This window comes from Culex pipiens, chromosome 2 (assembly GCF_016801865.2).
Source record: "Culex pipiens pallens isolate TS chromosome 2, TS_CPP_V2, whole genome shotgun sequence".
In the NCBI taxonomy this organism is placed as follows: Eukaryota; Metazoa; Arthropoda; class Insecta; order Diptera; family Culicidae; genus Culex; species Culex pipiens.
In genome coordinates, this window is record NC_068938.1 from 60,234,831 (window position 1) to 60,253,718 (window position 18,888).

The following is an 18,888-nucleotide window of genomic DNA, read 5'->3' on the forward strand; positions in this document are numbered from 1 at the left end:
TAACCCTGCTTCCGAGAAAGGATTTCTGTATCAAGTGTTCAGTATCAGAACGTCAGTGAAAACTGTTTAAATTATTTTTGAAATCTGTTAAAGAATGACATTGAGTTAACCGGGATGAAACTTTCTAGGTGTACAATTAATTTTATCGCCATTCAAAACAACCAATGGATGTTGATTGTGCTCATTATTTTAAATTTTATTTATTAATATTATATTATCGATAAAAAAACCGGTTTGCACTGTTACCAACCAAAGCCAACCACAACTTAGTGCTCATGCGTTTATTTTTAATCCACTTGAAGTTTTAAGCTTAGTCAGCATTATTAACGCTGATCAACAGTCACTTGAAATGAGACTTACACAGATTGTGAAAAAAGATCACCATTTCCGTCTGAAATAAAAGAATAATAATGTACAAATCTGATTTTCAAAATGAGATTGTCAGAATTTCAAGCCTTATTTTTACTAAACTAAAAGTTACATGAGTTCACTGCTGGGCAAAAAAAAAAAAAAAATACTTCCCCGTACATCCATAGACCACCAACATGTTTGACGAATAGTGTATCTATGAAAGCAATAAGGGTCAGAGGAATGTTAAAGTGAATAAGGATAAAATTTATATTTTATTTGCTATAAGATGGTGCAAATGTGATCTTAGAATATTCAACAAAATTATCCCTTTTTTCAAATAAATGTAACTGCACAATAACAATAAAAATTAAAATGTAATATTTCAATAACCACTAGTCGCTGCATAACTCGAGTCAACATTTTCCCTGAGGACCGTTGCAACGCTATCAATTGCATTCCTCGCACCACCAGTGCAACAGACCAAATTTCGAAATATAGTGGCAAATTCATAACACCATTCAATACGGGAATTGAATGCGATGCGATGGATGATAAATATAAGTTTGAACAATGATGTACTTTTTCCTAAATCAGCTTAGGGTCCATCCATAAACCACGTGAACACTTTTTTGTAAACTTATTCAAATAGCTTATATTCGACGAAAATTGGTGTTTATGCAACAAGCTGTAAGAAGAAGTTAGATTAGTTTTAAGATTTTGGTATTTTTGACAGAGAAAAGTAGGCCATGTTGTCGTTCGAGAATGACTGAAAGAGAAAGTAGTTTAACTCCGGAATTTTAAAAATACAGTCGACTCTCTGGCTGTCGATCTTCTCGATATCAATATTGCTCCATCTATCGATGAATTCTTCAGTCCCTTCAAACTGCATATTTCGATTGGCTTTATTCCTCGATATTTTTTTCTTGCTTGAAGGATCTCTTCCTCGACGGTCCCTTGGATTCTGTTTGGTTTGAAAATCTCTTCCGGTTGTCAATATTGTCACTATCTCATGGCTTGCATAGACATTTTTCTTTGCGAAACGAAGCTTTGAAGGGTGTTTGACATTAGTTTGTTTTTGTTTGCTGGACGTTGCCATGATTCTCTTCCATAGCTGGGTACCAAGAAAAACATATTTTCAATCGAGTCTTCATTTTGCATCGTTCTGTAAACTGATGATTCTCTTCCTCGAAGGTTACTTGGATATTGACAACCAGAGAGTCGACTGTAACTGTTTTGGAGTTGTTTAAGTGTTTTTTGATTTATATTTTGAATCAAATGTTATACAAAAAAATCTTCTAGGATATAAAACAACAAGACAGAGAAAAACCACTTTTTTAATTTTTGGTGATAATAATCTGCTCTGTTTTAGAAGCTCAACAAATTGCCTGCCCAGACCATTCATGTATGAAAAATGCGTTTTATCAGTTCAGATTCAAGCTAAGTCCGAACGTAACTACTCATCATAATTAGGTTAAATGATAATATGCTCTCTAGACAGTACTTCAGGTCGGGTAAGAACCTGATGGTATCATTTTCGCTACAGTGCGTAGTATAAAATCGCCGTTAATTTTTCGTTTGATCCACAGTCATAACGTGAACAAGCAAAGGTTCACTTGAGGTATTTTTCGCAATGAAAACAATTATAGTTTTGTTGATTGCGCTAGGGGTAAGCAAATTTTACTTTCGATGAATTAACTTTATTCAATTTAATGTGTCAACACATTTCCAAAGGTAGCAGCTGCAGCAAGAGATGAATCCCTCAAAGTGGTCACCAGCTTGAGGGCCCTTCAGCCCGCCTATCGGGACTTGAACGTATTTGTGGTGGATGCAGTCGCCAACAGCAAACGAAGCGTTTCGGATATCATCTTTGAGTTCCACACACAGGTCGCAGATTCCAAGGAACAGTACCTTCGCTCGGCTATCCAGGATGAGACCAAAATTTTGCAAAAAATCGGCAGCTCGAGCATGTCCGACGAATCGTGTTTGAGTTTGTTGCGTACTAAAGTTAACTTGGACGTATTGCTTGCTGGAATCAAGTTCAGTACCTGCATAGTGGAGATCGATGACCAACTGAACGAACAAATTGCTAAGGTTTACGGCGAACTGGATGGAAGCAGTGGTTCTCCGACGAAAAACAGCATCTATCAGGCCTTTCGAGGGTTGAACATTTTTCAAGACCCACAAGCAATCGACATAAAACTCCAAGAGAAATTGGAGGAGTTGAAGAAATTGCCAACAGAGTTGACTGATACTTTTCAGGGATATGTGAAGGATTTCCGGAGCCAATTGGTGCCGATCGTTGCGAAGTATAAGGGATGTTTAAAAGCCAATGATGATTTACTTTCTGAAGCATTTGGAATAACTTCAAAACAACTGAGTGTTCTTTGCGAAGGAAAATAAGGATTTTAATCGAAAACCTGTTAAGTTTAAGGCACCATAGCACGTCAGAGGATACGATATGAAAAATAAATTTCAAGAAAAATCCTGGCAATAAATTACTCTTATTTGTGAAACATATTTTCCAAGGGCTTATCATGAAAACGTTTGAAATAGAGGGCTAGTTTTGGCTTGTTTACATTTAGGTTGTTTCAGAAATTTCTTTCAGAAATATTTTTGGAATTATATTCAACTTCTAGAAAATTGTTGAACACAACAATTTAGTTGTATATAAGACGCCAACCAACCATTCATCTCTAAGCAATTTACGAGCAAGTTTTAGCAAACCTTCTAAAAACCGTTTTACAAAAAAAAAAAAGAAAAACTGTTTAACTGGTTTGCTGTCGTTCTACGCACAAATGTCCAATGCTATTTTTGGACGATTCTGACTTTTTATCACTTTCAAGTTAAGCTTAATGTATACTTTCAGAAAACACATAATATCTAGTACTTTGTACAGAAACTCTTTAAAAACAACACCAAGTCTGTTTGTCCCATCGTTACACGTCTACGCATAAGTGTCCCTCCAAGTATTTTCTTTAACGGAAGCATTATGTCTTGTTGTCTTGTAATTTTTTGTTGGATTGTGTTGGATATTGATGTGCAATTTCGTCGCTTGTGTGCTTTCTTGTGATACGTCTGCTGTAAAAAGATAAGGTGTATCACAAGATAGTTCACAAGCGACGATATACTGTCTAAATCATTTGTTATTTTTTTTTATTTTGAAAGATTGTTGGCACGTAAATAAATTAATTTTAAAGGAACTTATAATTGAGCTGCATGTTAGTTCCATCGGAAGTCACTGTCTGGTTGCACGGCTGGAGGTCCATTGGGAAGAAAGTTGATGTAAGCTGGAGGTTCGACAGTGGGCCCATCCGTTTGAGCCGCCGTCAGCTCCGGTGTGGATGGAGGTGTGGTCTCGGGCACTTGAGTCGTTGTCAACTCCGGAGTGGTCAGTTCCGGTGTTTCTGGGTCAACCGTGGTCGGCCCCACGGTGGTTACATCCGGGATCAGCGCACCCTGACAAATCTGCTGCAGCTGAACCAGCACAGTATTGACGGCCGTTTGCAGCAGCTGGTCATTGGCGTTCAAACACTGACCGTAGGCTGCCCGAACCAGATCCAGCCGACCGCGAAAACCGTCAACAAGCTGAGATAGTTCGGCAACCAATCCCGTAGGAGATTGCTGCAGCTGAGCCAGCTTGGCTTGCAACAGTTCGGTGATGACCTGCGGGTTCATGAAGATGTTCTGACCGCGGAACACATCGTAGATGCTGATGTTCACGAAGGAAGTTTCGTTCAATTCCAGCTCGCGGTAAATCTGGGAGATTTCCGTATTGAGGCGACCGTCGACGGCCGTGATGCAGTTGCTGAACGAAACTCCCGCCAGATTGATGTTGACTTCGATGCTGCTGCGCAAAAGGTTGAGGCAGCTCGCGTCGAGATTCTGGTTTTGACCGTTAATTTGGTACAAGGTGCTAGCTTCCTTTCCAATAGCTGATCTGAGGAAGCTTTCCTTGGACGAGGAAATTTGCTCGTGAAATGCAAAAATCACATCAGAACTGTTGATTTTGGCATTTGACACTACCGCAACGACAAAATTTTGTAAATCTCGATACGCGGGTTGAACTTGTCGTAAGCTGCTGATGACGTTGAGCGAATCTTCCCGTTGAGCTGCGGTTAGCTGTAACAGGTTCAAACCATTAGAACATTTAAACTCTTCAGCACTGAAGACGATCACTTACACCCAAGAATGCGCAAAACGCCAGTATCACTTTCATTGTCACTGCCTCCACTTCCGAGCCGAGCCAAATCTCGTCTGAATGAAACTAGCTGAAGTTGCTCCGGACTGTGTCCCTAAGGAATTGTGACAAGTCCAATTGATTGATTTAGTATTTATACCATCTAAGCTTATGTGCATTTTAGAGCTTTCGTCAACATTTCTAAGCACTTTCGAACCGTTATCTTCTAATTTATTGATGATGAGCAACCAATCATTTTACTCGGAAGGCCCTCAGTATGTACCAAGTTTTAAGTGTTTGCTTAATGATTGGAACTTGTAACGCCGTATGTTTTACCAAATTTGCTCAATTTTAGCAAACCTGCACCGGTGTTGCATGCGGGGACATGAGTGCGAAATTGCGACAACAATGTAGTAGGGGGAGAGGGGGTAATATGCACCCCCTAAGGGAAAACTGTGATTTCTCAACCATTACAGTATAACTTTGGAAGAATTTTGTTCGATGTTCTAAAACAACTATTATTCTTCGTCATCCATGTGAAAAAAGTCTTAAAAAACCACAAAATTGTTCGAAAATATCAAATTTCTAAAAACATTTTTGATACATTTCAAACAACCATGCGGGGCAATATGCACCGCAACATTGGGGCAAAATGCACTACAACAAAGGGGCAAAATGCACCACAACATGGGGCAAAATGCACCGGGTAAAAGCAGTTTTCACTAGTCACCACTAGATGACACCGCTGTTTTTACAAAGGAGCTTCACAGCGGTGCATTTTGCCCCGACCACGCTTTTTGCAGAAAATTTAATTAAAAATGCATTTTTTGATGTTTTTGGACTCATTTATCTACAGAATAATGAAGATTATGGCTAAAACTATATACCTCAACACTTACAATATCAATAAATGCTTTTTATATTGTCCAAAAATCATAATGAAAGTTCCATGAAAATTAGATGAAAACACAACATTTTAAAGTTTTGCTAATAACTTGAGCTGTTTCTATACTGCGATCCTCAAATTTTTCCAGCATGGTTTAGCAATGTTAAGCTTCAAATTTCTATGATTTTTTCTCCGGAAAATTTTTCTAAATACCGAGAAAAGTAGGGGGTGCATTTTGCCCCGGGGGTGCATATTACCCCCTCTCCCCCTATCTGTCTGCTTATTAACGGAAAACCTTATTATGTGGCCCTCTTAAACCTTGCGGTTTCGTCAACGGATCCACAGGCGTGTATCGTTCTTTTTGCGACAAGATTCCGCCTCCCGGATCTCCTAAGTGTGAAGGTATGGCACGGGGAGAGGGCACCGAATACCTATATTAACACTTAGAATTTTTGCGTCTGCCTCGGGATTCGAACCGGCGACCTCTGGATTGTGAGCCCAGTGCGCGGTCCGATTGATCCACACAGGCCGACAGATAACTGCTTATTAAAGACAATTTAATAGAAGTCCATCCAAGAAAGTCTATTATAAAGCGAGTATTCAATATTGACCTAATTTAGATATTTTTAAAGTTTTTATTGCCAATATAAATCTCAAGAGATGGAAAAGAAATTCTTTTCTAAAAAAACGCAATACATATATCATTTTTGCCATGTTGAAAACGGGAATCGACCTTGGTCGTCTAAAAAGTGCGTATAAATACATGCAAACAGCAAAAGCATATGACATAGGTCGCTTATTATTGTTGACCGAAGGAGGTATTAGACTGTGGCAAACAAACAAACAAACTCGCCCTTTTTGTGTGTTGATTGCCAAACTCGCAAACTTGTTTGCGGCAAAATCGCAATAAAAAAAAACAGTCAAACTGCTAAATTCAAAAATTTTGTTTGTTTGTCTTAGTCTAATACGTCCTTGAGTGAATGTTAAGATTTGTAGAATACTTTTTCATAACAACCTATGTGCTATAATTTTGCAGATAGGAACTTTTGGAAAATTTGACTAGATATTGTGTATTACTCATATTTGTGATGTAAACAATCTATTTCTATCTTGTTATCAATCAATTTCGTCGATCAATTCTATAATTAAGTGCTCGTCGTTGGCACCACATCCCCACACCGCAGACTGATTGATCGCCAACCAATATTCAAGACCATGACGACGGTGACCAACGCACAACATCGCTCAACCCGTCAACTCGTTGCTGCGGGAGGATTAAATTATTTGCCCAGACTACGGCGAGGTGGTTTGAAGTGGCTCGCGAAGGCGAACTTTATCGAACTACCCATCAGAGTACTCGCAATATTTCGATTACAATTCCAGGAACCAGCGACCAGCTATTGCTCTGTGAATTGCGTTCAAAACATCGTTCATTCAATTCTCGCGCGTGGAAGTCCCACGTGTGCGTAACTTTGGCTTCGTTTACACGATGAACTCGTACGACAATTTTACAACATTGTGGTTGTTCTCTTTTTCCTCTTCAGGGTGGTATAGAACGAGAGGGGAGATCCAGTAACTGTTCATTTTTTACCCATATCAAAACCGCTGGAAGGCACAATAACTGACCGCCACCCCAAAACAGCAAAAAAAAGGCGATAAGCAAAGCATGAGAGATTGCCTGCCAGATAAAATGTCTCCAAAACGGCCTGTTATAAAAAAAGTGTGTCCGCAAAAACAAGCTTCCTGTCCCGGTCTCGCCGTTCCATGATACGCAAATTTTAATTAAGCTCCAGAGTTTGGGTACAACCACACCGTCATACCCCCTCCCCCTTTGGGATTAGGCTGGGCCGGAACGAAACCCCCCGCATGATCATGGTGTGTAGTGAAAAAGTGTGGGTTGAAGTGAAAACGAGCAGTCCAAGCCCTCGGGGTTGGTAGATACAGTGCACAGTGGGGCGAGGTGGCAATCTAGCGGGACAAAATTAATAGCGCTCTGGGGTTACGTCCTAGAGCTTCGGTGTCTTCAGCAAAGTTGCTCAGAAAAATTAAGGCTACATTTTGGTAATAAAATATAGTTCCAATTTTGGCCACATAGGTGGCGCTGAAATCTAACTTTTTCCAGTGACCTCCTAGCGAGTTGGTGTCTTCGACAAAGTTGTAGATCGCGCCAAATTACGGATAGTCACCGAACATGTCAAAATTCTCAAAAATAACTGTGCTAAGTTACAGTTAGTTTAAAAAATAGTTATAATTAAGCTATGAATATTCAGTCAATCTAGCGGGACAAAATTAATAGCGCTCTGGGGTTACGTCTTAGAGCTTCGGTGTCTTCAGCAAAGTTGCTCAGAAAAATCAGGGCTACATTTTGGTACTAAAATGCAGTTCCAATTTTGGCCACATAGGTGGCGCTGAAATCTAACTTTTTCCAGTGACCTTCTAGCGAGTTGGTGTCTTCGACAAAGTTGTAGATCGCGCCAAATTACGGATAGTCACCGAACATGTCAAAATTCTCAAAAATAACTGTGCTAAGTTACAGTTAGTTTAAAAAATAGTTATAATTAAGCTATGAATATTCAGTCAATCTAGCGGGACAAAATTAATAGCGCTCTGGGGTTACGTCCTAGAGCTTCGGTGTCTTGAGCAAAGTTGCTCAAAAAAATCAGGGCTACATTTTGGTACTAAAATGTAGTTCCAATTTTGGCCGCATAGGTGGCGCTGAAATCTAACTTTTTCCAGTGACCTCCTAGCGAGTTGGTGTCTTCGACAAAGTTGTAGATCGCGCCAAATTACGGATAGTCACCGAACATGTCAAAATTCTCAAAAATAACTGTGCTAAGTTACAGTTAGTTTAAAAAATAGTTATAATTAAGCTATGAATATTCAGTCAATCTAGCGGGACAAAATTAATAGCGCTCTGGGGTTACGTCTTAGAGCTTCGGTGTCTTCAGCAAAGTTGCTCAGAAAAATCAGGGCTACATTTTGGTACTAAAATGCAGTTCCAATTTTGGCCACATATGTGGCGCTGAAATCTAACTTTTTCCAGTGACCTTCTAGCGAGTTGGTGTCTTCGACAAAGTTGTAGATCGCGCCAAATTACGGATAGTCACCGAACATGTCAAAATTCTCAAAAATAACTGTGCTAAGTTACAGTTAGTTTAAAAAATAGTTATAATTAAGCTATGAATATTCAGTCAATCTAGCGGGACAAAATTAATAGCGCTCTGGGGTTACGTCCTAGAGCTTCGGTGTCTTGAGCAAAGTTGCTCAAAAAAATCAGGGCTACATTTTGGTACTAAAATGTAGTTCCAATTTTGGCCGCATAGGTGGCGCTGAAATCTAACTTTTTCCAGTGACCTCCTAGCGAGTTGGTGTCTTCGACAAAGTTGTAGATCGCGCCAAATTACGGATAGTCACCGAACATGTCAAAATTCTCAAAAATAACTGTGCTAAGTTACAGTTAGTTTAAAAAATAGTTATAATTAAGCTGAGCAGTTCTCTACGGAATCGGTCTTTTTTCTTTAATTTTATTTTTTGTATTTTTTAATCCGGCTGAAACTTTTTTGGTGCCTTCGGTATGCCCAAATAAGCCATTTTGCATCATTAGTTTGTCCATATAATTTTCCATACAAATTTGGCAGCTGTCCATACAAAAATGATATGTGAAAATTCAAAAATCTGTATCTTTTGAAGAAATTTTTTGATCGATTTGGTGTCTTCGGCAAAGTTGTAGGTATGGATATGGACTACACTGAAAAAAAATGATACACGGTAAAAAAAAATTTGGTGATTTTTTATTTAACTTTTTGTCACTAAAACTTGATTTGCAAAAAAACACTATTTTTAATTTTTTTTATTTTTTGATATGTTTTAGAGGACATAAAATGCCAACTTTTCAGAAATTTCCAGAATGGGCAAAAAATCTTTGACCGAGTTATGAATTTTTAAATCAATACAGATTTTTTCAAAAAATCGAAATATGGGTCGCAAAAATTTTTCAACTTCATTTTTCGATGTTAAATCGAATTTGCAATCAAAAAGTACTTTAGTGATTTTTTGATAAAGTGCACCGTTTTCAAGTTATAACCATTTTTAGGTAACTTTTTTGAAAATAGTCGCAGTTTTTCATTTTTTTTAAATAGTGCCCATGTTTGCCCACCCTTGAAAAAAATATTTTTGAAAAGCTGAGAAAATTCTCTATATTTTGCTCTATTGAACTTTGTTGATACGACCCATAGTTGCTGAGATATTGCCATGCAAAGGTTAAAAAACAGGAAAATTGATGTTTTCTAAGTCTCACCCAAACAACCCACCATTTTCTAATGTCGATATCTCAGCAACTATAGGTCCGATTTACAATGTTAAAACATGAAACATTCGTAAAATTTTCCGATCTTTTCGAAAAAAATATTTTCAAAAATTTAAAATCAAGACTAACATATCAAACGGGCCAAACATTCAATATTACGCTAATTTGAAATGTTAATTTTGATTTTAAATTTTTGAAAATATTTTTTTCGAAAAGATCGGAAAATTTCACGAATGTTTCATGTTTTAACATTGTAGATCGGACCTATAGTTGCTGAGATATCGACATTAGAAAATGGTGGGTTGTTTGGGTGAGACTTAAAAAACATCAATTTTCCTGTTTTTTAACCTTTGCATGGCAATATCTCAGCAACTATGGGTCGTATCAACATAGTTCAATAGAGCAAAATATAGAGAATTTTCTCAGCTTTTCAAAAATATTTTTTACAAAGGTGGGCAAACATGGGCACTATTTTAAAAAAATGAAAAACTGCGACTATTTTCAAAAAAGTTACATAAAAATGGTTATAACTTGAAAACGGTGCACTTTATCAAAAATTCACTAAAGTACTTTTTGATTGCAAATTCGATTTTACATCGAAAAATGAAGTTGAAAAATTTTTGCGACCAAAATTTCGATTTTTTGAAAAAATCTGTATTGATTTAAAAATTCATAACTCGGTCAAAGATTTTTTGCCCATTCTGGAAATTTCTGAAAAGTTGGCATTTTATGTCCTCTAAAACATATCAAAAAATAAAAAAAATTAAAAATAGTGTTTTTTTGTAAATCAAGTTTTAGTGACAAAAAGTTAAATAAAAAATCACCAAATTTTTTTTTACCGTGTATCATTTTTTTTCAGTGTAGTCCATATCCATACCTACAACTTTGCCGAAGACACCAAATCGATCAAAAAATTTCTTCAAAAGATACAGATTTTTGAATTTTCACACATCATTTTTGTATGGACAGCTGCCAAATTTGTATGGAAAATTATATGGACAAACTAATGATGCAAAATGGCTTCTTTGGGCATACCGAAGGCACCAAAAAAGTTTCAGCCGGATTAAAAAATACAAAAAAAATCGAATGACCGAAATCTCAGAGAATTGCTCAGCTATGAATATTCAGTCAATCTAGCGGGACAAAATTAATAGCGCTCTGGGGTTACGTCCTAGAGCTTCGGTGTCTTCAGCAAAGTTGCTAAAAAAAATCAGGGCTACATTTTGGTACTAAAATGTAGTTCCAATTTTGGCCGCATAGGTGGCGCTGAAATCTAACTTTTTCCAGTGACCTCCTAGCGAGTTGGTGTCTTCGACAAAGTTGTAGATCGCATCGCTTAAATGTTTTTTATTGCCGAATCTTACATTTTTTGGAAATAATGATTGCAAATCAAATCTTGACTTTTTTTTGATAAGGTCCTATAAACAAATGTAAACATTGAGTGTATCCCGCTTACTCCGATGGACTTTGACATAAGGTGTGAAAGGGATACACTCAATGTTTACATTTGTTTATAGGACCTTATCAAAAAAAAGTCAAGAAATGTACTTGTGTAAAATACATTTTCTAACCATTTTTTATGTTGAAATGTTTAATTTCTGGCTTTTAATTTCACTTTTTATATTTCTTTTAATTTTTGTTTGTCTCCCCTCGACCATGGTCATAGTCTAATTGTTGGAAAATAACGTCCAAAACGTTACAATTGATTGAAAGTTAAAATTACGCCATTACATAAATTGTTCAGATTTTATGTCACCTATTTCCAAAAAAAAACAAATTTCAAAGAAAACACAAGAACATTAAACTAAATACCTTTTTCAAATACCTAAAACAATAACATAAACAAAACTGATGGACAACTGTTATTGAATGATAAAATAACGTATTTTAATTTTTTAAATAACCGATTTTATACATTTGGCCCGCAAGCTAATTTGTGTATTTTTAAAACTAACTGTAACTTAGCACAGTTATTTTTGAGAATTTTGACATGTTGGGTGACTATACGTGATTTGGCGAGATCTACAACTTTGTCAAAGACACCAACTCGCTAGGAGGTCACTGGAAAAAGTTAGATTTCAGCGCCACCTATGTGGCCAAAATTGGAACTACATTTTAGTACCAAAATGTAGCCCTGATTTTTCTGAGAAACTTTGCTGAAGACACCGAAGCTCTAGGACGTAACCCCAGAGCGCTATTAATTTTGTCCCGCTAGATTGCCACCTCGCCCCACTGTGCAGTGTGGCCTCACTTTTTTTTTGACAAACCACGACGATTAGCGTTTTCCATCAGTCGGGTGGCACGCGTGGTCAAACGCGCGTTGAGAGCAGTGGTATTTACGCATCAGCTCCATTCCATCATGCGCCAAAACAAAGCCTTGCTAGATAACATCACGAAACTGTAGGTCAGGCCGAAATATTTCACCCTGGAATGAAGTGCCTTACAGCAGAGGGTGGAAGACACCGGTGATAATAAATAACTCTGGGTATAAATTAGCCCTTGAGGGATTAAAGGTTTAAATTTGATGGGAGGCTTTATTTTAAATGTTTACTCAATTGAGCCTTCATAAAACACAGAGGCATGGACTTTAAGAAAGGTTGAAAAGGACCAGCAGGAATTGATTTATTAAACTTATACATTTAAAATTCAATATCTCGTGAACTAAAAATAAAGCATAGATCATAATTGGAAAACCTATGCAGCAATTTGTCAGGAACACGATGCTGAGGCCAAAATTTCAGTTAAAATGTGCGCCTAATGTTGAAGTTATGCATCATTTTTTCATTTCGCAACACACACTAAAAACAATTCAGCAGTTCCATACGAAAGTTAAAGAAAAAAAAGTTGTTTTGATTTATGGCCTATCTACAATCACTTAGCTTAGAAAATTTCACTTAGCTTAGGAATTTGAATCAATGGAAATGAATCTGAGTTTCTACAATAGAAAAGTAATCAAATTAGAAACTGACGTTTGGTTTGGAAAATTTCAAAATCTACGGTAAGTTGACGTTTCCATATCAAAGGTAAACAAACAACTGCATAGCAACGTATATCAGCCCAGCAAGTTTTCTAAGTTGATTGTGGATGACGAACGTAAGTTGCAGACTTTCCTAAGTAACTACTTTACTTAGATGTTCTAAGCTAAGTGATTGTAGATAGGCCATTAGCTCAAAATTGGAGTGGGGTGGCCGAAAGAATTAGACCCAGAGTCTCGGCCCGAAACTTCAAACACGAACAAAAGCAGCGAACCGAAGATTGGCAATGACGTTTTGGAATTTTGACAGTTTGGAACGCATGAATTACCCCATTATCGGTTCCCCACATGGGTGATGTGGAAATTGTTGCACATGGTTGAAGTTGGGAATTTTGCAACTTATTTTAATTTATGCTAAATTTCAAAATTTAAACACGAATCTACAGCGAATCGATGTGAAAACTAAAGATACATTAAAGGCACGATGATTTGATGTGCAATCTTAATCAGAATCGCGATAAAAGAGGTTTAAATTGAAAAAAAAATAATAATACAAATTCTGGTCTGGAATTTAATGAAATTTTGTCTGTTTTGGAAGACTTTATGTTATTGCACAATGATTATAGATTTTTTTTTTACAAAAAAGTAAATTTTTCGGTTCGTCCACAAACAATCCCATGTTTGTAAACAAACGACGCCATATTGCCAATGTTGTTCGGTAGCTCATATCAGGTCATCGCCGGGCCCTGATTAGACCCGTATTTTTTTTATTTGGCCGTTAGGGTGACCTACACCACTTTAGGGTGATATGAAAATTTTCAATTTTCGTCGATTTTCGCAAAAACCAAATTTTTCATAGCATCTGCGGTTTTCGACACGCCATGAGCAAAAATACGGGAGCGAAAGACCGATCAATAAATAAAATCAACCCAACAACGACGTCCAAAAAGGAGAAAATGAAAAAAAAAACGGAAAAAACAACTATTTTCACTAAATCTGCGATAACTTCACAATTTTAGCAAATACGATCGGGAATGATGCCTTTCAGAGCCTTAAGGGGTTCAAAACTGGCAAAACCCATCACGCACCAAATTTACCTATTTAAACTTTAAAGTGAGAGCGGCAGGGCTGAATAGAGAATAAAATATGGAAATCGGTGCAAAAAATGTTTTAATCTGTGTCTGTTCTATCCGAAAAATATTTAAAATATCCAAAAATTGTGCAGAAACAAGGCATAAACAGCTGTCCTAATTCGCTCCAGATGACGGTACATCCTATTACACAAGCCACAAAAAAAGGAAAAAAGTAACTGCACATTTCATTCCAGGAGAAGTTACTAGTCCTCAGAATTAGTAAGGGGGGAGTGAAAAAAATCAAATAAAATTAGCATTGGAGCTGCAATTCTCTGAGATTTCGGTCATTCGATTTTTTTTTGTATTTTTTAATCCGGCTGAAACTTTTTTGGTGCCTTCAGTATGCCCAAAGAAGCCATTTTGCATCATTAGTTTGTCCATATAATTTTCCATACAAATTTGGCAGCTGTCCATACAAAAATTATATGTGAAAATTCAAAAATCAGTATCTTTTGAAGAAATCGATTTGGTGTCTTCGGCAAAGTTGTAGGTATGGATAAGGACTGCACTGAAAAATAATTATACAAGGTAAAAAAATGGTGATTTTTAACTAATTTTTAACTAACATTCAAAAAGAGCCAAACATTCAATATTACGCCCTTTTGAAAGGTTAGTCTTGATTTAAAAAAATGAAAGTATTTTTTTTCGAAAAGATCAGAAAATTTCACGAATGTTTCATATTTTAACATTGAAAATCGGACAATTAGTTGCTGAGATATCGAAATTAGAAAATGGTGGGTTGTTTGGGTTAGACTTGGAAAACATCAATTTTCCTATTTTTAAATTTTTGCTTGGCAATATCTCAGCAACTAAGGGTCGTACCAACAAAGTTCAAGAAGGCAAAATATAGAGAATTTTCTCAGCTTTTCAAAAATATTTTTTTTCAAAAGTGGGCACTAATTAAAAAAATGGAAAACTGCGACTATTTTCAAAAAAGTTACCTAAAAATGGCTATAACTTGTAAACGGTGCACTTTATGAAAATTACACTGAAGTATTTTTTGATTGAAAATTTGATTTTACATCGAAAATGAAATTGAAAATACAAAAAAAAAATCGAATGACCGAAATCTGAGAGAATTGCTCTAAACATAATTAGCATTGGTCCTATTGCTGCCTGCAAAGGAAGATAATAGTATGACTTTGATATCTTTTTTGATTCTTTGTTTCCTGAATGATTATTTCAACGATCAATTAAAATATTTATTTGAATTTCGTTCATTCATTGAACTGTTAAAAACCCATTAAAATGCCAACAAAGATTTGAGCAGGAACTGGCCCTACATCGATAAGAAGTCAAAGCTCGCGATGAAGCGCGCTGATAAAGAAATATAAAACTGCACTACCTGTCGCCACTGGCCATCATTCATGAATGCGTCTCTAGTCGTAAACGTAGACAACAAACTGATTTTCATTGCGCGGTAAAAAAGTGTTTCTTCTAGTAGAATCCGTTGATAATAACCGATAATACCGACCCAAGACAGTGTCAGTGTGTTTTGCGCGCGCGCGTCATCAATAAATCACCCGGATCAAGATGAAACTGGTGCTGCTATCGGCGGTGATTTTGCTGGCAGGAAATGTGAGTGATTAGCCGCACACGGGATTTCAAGTGGTCGGATTAAACGGCGATTTTCACTGATTACAGGTTGCATTGGCCGAGCGCGAGGACCCACTTGAGATCTTTGCCCAGCTGAAACGTGCCACGAAGCTATTTTCCGGTGCATCGGACCTTCTTGCAAGTGGCCAACGTGAAGTGCTGCTGACCGAGGAGAGTTACGTTCAGACGGCGCTCAACGATGAGGCTGAATTGCTGAACCAACTGACCGGAAGTGACGTGCAGCGCAACGGCCCACAGTGCGTGGAGTTCATCCGGACCAACGTGAACTTGCTGATGAGTCTCGCCGGAATCGCTTACACCAACTGTCTGAACGAAGTTGACGAAGCCCTGTTCAGCAAACTTTCCGAAACGACCCAGACGCTGTCCCGTGACCAGTACGACCAACTCAATCTGTTGGCGGTGTTCCGCGGTGAGAACATCTTTGCCGATCCCGCCAAAATCCGCCAAAAGTTGGCCAACTGGCAGCAGACCCGCACCGAGCTATCCCCCGAAGTGACGACGAGCGCCCTGACGGCCGCCACCTTTGATGAACTGAAGACCGCGTTCCGCGCGTGCATGGCCACGGCCCAGTCCCGGTTGGCGGACAATTTAAACTTTACCGCCCAGCAGGTGCGGGCCATTTGCGCTAAGCAAGTTTAATCGAGGGGCGGAGTCCCACGCCAAGTGGGCGGATCCTATTGCAAAACGAGAGCGGGCCAAAGTTGATGAAATAAATTATTCAAAAGTGCTTACGAGTTGGCTGTCGGTGTTATTTTTGGGGATGGAAAGTTTTAGCCACCGCTGCAGCATGGGTGTGAAATGCTTTTTTGAGAAGGGGAGCTAGAATTGGGAAATTTGTTTTTTGTTTTTCATTGACGGAAATTTTGGCTGAGAGTTTGGAATGATTGTTTCTATAGATGGCTTGAACAAACAGCAATCAAAGAGCTTCATGATTAACTTCGACAATGTTATTTTTTATGACTTAAACAATAAGTACGGTTTATCATTTTATGGGAAAGTACTTTTTGACACATAAAATCTTTTAATTTGAAAAAAGCTGTTCAACAAAACATATTTTAGAGCGTGTTTTAAAACGCTCTTGAAATTGCTTTAATAATACAACAAATGAAAAGTGTAGCGTCTGAAATGATTAAGTAAAAAGTTCGGTCGAATTGATTAAATCTAACAAAATTATCTGCCTTTTAGTTTAAAATTATGTCGATTTAAGAACACAAATAAAAAACTGTGGCATCTTGATACAAACTCGTTTCACTCTGGTGCTTCAGGAGGACAATAGTTTTTTTGGTCATTTTGCATGATTGTTTCGTCCATTCAAGTCCCCATGCTTTTTTTTATTTTTATGTGAATTTTTGAAAATCTTGTTATTGTGACTGATTCTAGAGTTGTCCTGCAATCATTTAAAAAACAGTTTCAGATAAAAATAGTAGGGGAAAGTGGGCAAGTGTAACAAGCTGCTCGGAAATGCTCGTTATAACCCATTAAAAAGTAAATAAAATCTGTCGGATTTTATTATAATTATCTTTTTCTAGGTCTTGACTAAGACTTTGTTAGAACAAGATTTTAAAAAATCCAGTCTTTTAATGTAAAAAAATGATCTTAAAATTTTTCATTTTCCGTACGTTCTACTGAACTAGTGGGGCAAGACGAACAACCCGTTGGGGCAAGAGGAACAATGCATGAAAAAACATGTTAATTTGCCAACAATTGAACTGTTATCACTTAGATACATCAGATTAGAATGTATTTGAAAGGTTTCTTCTTTTATTTTTAGATTAAATAATAATATTTTACTTAAAATTGTATCGTTTTAACGAAAAAAATATTACTTAGATGATAAATAGTAAATTTTCATTATATCACTATGTTTTGTATGGACATTTTTTCAAGAATTGTTTATCAGTTTTTAAGTACTTTCATGTATTTATGCAGCAATTCGTAATTTTTTCCATACTAACAATCCATATAGTACACTTGCCCCACCTGAACAAGATTTTTCAAAAGCTCTCAACAAAAATAACCAAAATTTAAATTATATTTTATCATAGGCGCAAGTCATTGGTAGGGACACTACTGATCTAGGAAAAATAGCATTTTGATAAAATGAGCTTTAAAACGAAACCTAAGCCTTATTTTGTTCTTTCCAAATATTATAAGAAAACAAAGGTTTTGGAAAAAACTTCATTTAATCTTATGCCCCGTGGCGTTTACGTCGTTTTGGCGGTTATGTGGTAGTAGAATCAGCTAATTGCATTGCTAGCAACAATTCCTTATACTGGAAATAATCAAAATTGAAAAAAATACGGCCGAACGAGCGATTGTTCCTTTTGCCCCGTATGGTCGTCTTGCCCCACCTTCCCCTACACATCAGTACAGTTCTAGAGTTTTTTTAGAAGGTCCTATAAGCTATTATGTTTCATATGTTTATAGGACCTATTTAAAAAAAACTCTAGAGTTGTCCTGCAATCATTTAAAAACAGTTTCAGATAAAAATAGTATTTTGGAAGAAAAATGCTGTCAGATCTTTTTATCCAAAGTTCATAGGGGTAATTTTTTTTCAAAGTTCTTCTACAGTCCAGACTCAATTATTCGAACAGAAAATGATGACTGTATCTATTGATTAATTTTCAAATTGATAAACTGGCTATGTTCGATAATCTTTAAGCAAGTTTGTTCTACACATTTAGGCCACAGGCTAATTCAAACGTATTCAAATTAAAAAGCACTAGTAAATAAAAAAAGTAAATCTTTCCCTTGTTGAGGGGAACACCCGTGAAGAGTATCGGGACCGGCATTCACAAAGCGGATTCAGTAACAGTTTATAAATCAACTTAATGTTAACATGTTAAGGTTAATGTTAACATTCCACAGGTTGTCTTCCTAAGGTGTCTTGATAAGGTCCAGTTTGTGACGATACACTACCTTCCCTTCTGGAATCGATTGCTTAGTAAAGGGAAGGTAGTGTATCGTCACAAACTGGACCTTGTCACGATACCTTAGGGAGGCGACCTATGGAATGTTAACATTAACCATATAACATGTTAACATTAAGTTGAGAATGAAACTGCCACTGAATCCGCTTTGTAAATGCCGGCCCCGATACTCTTCAAGGGTGTTCCCCTCAGGAACTGGGAAAGATTTACTTTTTACTACCTTCCCTTTACTAAGCAATCGAATCCAGAAGGGAAAAGATTACCAGTTGTGTTGGTCTGAGCCGGGATTTGAACCCCGATCTACCGCTTACGAGGCGGAAGCGTTACCACTGGGCTACGTGACTCGGTCTCGTACAAAAAAAGCACTGACACGTCATAATGCAGTTGTCTAACTAATGTTTACATTTTGACCCCTTTTGTTAGTCGTTTTCCGAATACGTCGCATATGGGACATTCATTCGATCAGAGGCGATGCATCCCAACAACCATCCTAATTTTAAATAAAGTAAATATC

General features: G+C 37.2%; 4 protein-coding genes across 6 annotated transcripts in view; 2 read left to right on the forward strand and 2 right to left on the reverse strand.

Moving 5' to 3' along the window:
• The window catches only part of LOC120413643 (uncharacterized), a 94,586-nt gene that overhangs the window by 53,641 nt on the left and 22,057 nt on the right, over window positions 1-18,888 (reverse strand). The gene's annotated exons all lie outside the window — the stretch shown is intronic.
• Window positions 577-3,074, forward strand: LOC120413648 (uncharacterized). The gene is made up of 2 exons (XM_039574563.2): window positions 577-2,017; window positions 2,083-3,074. Exons 1-2 carry the CDS (start codon window positions 1,982-1,984, stop codon window positions 2,749-2,751), a joined length of 705 nt encoding a protein of 234 aa, XP_039430497.1. The 5' UTR covers window positions 577-1,981; the 3' UTR covers window positions 2,752-3,074.
• Window positions 3,488-4,692, reverse strand: LOC120413644 (uncharacterized). The gene is made up of 2 exons (XM_039574560.2): window positions 4,532-4,692; window positions 3,488-4,470 (listed from the first exon to the last, which is right to left on the reverse strand). Exons 1-2 carry the CDS (start codon window positions 4,565-4,567, stop codon window positions 3,571-3,573), a joined length of 936 nt encoding a protein of 311 aa, XP_039430494.1. The 5' UTR covers window positions 4,568-4,692; the 3' UTR covers window positions 3,488-3,570.
• Window positions 15,184-16,178, forward strand: LOC120413649 (uncharacterized). The gene is made up of 2 exons (XM_039574564.2): window positions 15,184-15,405; window positions 15,472-16,178. The coding sequence occupies exons 1-2, from the start codon at window positions 15,361-15,363 to the stop codon at window positions 16,081-16,083; spliced, it is 657 nt and encodes a 218-aa protein (XP_039430498.1). The 5' UTR covers window positions 15,184-15,360; the 3' UTR covers window positions 16,084-16,178.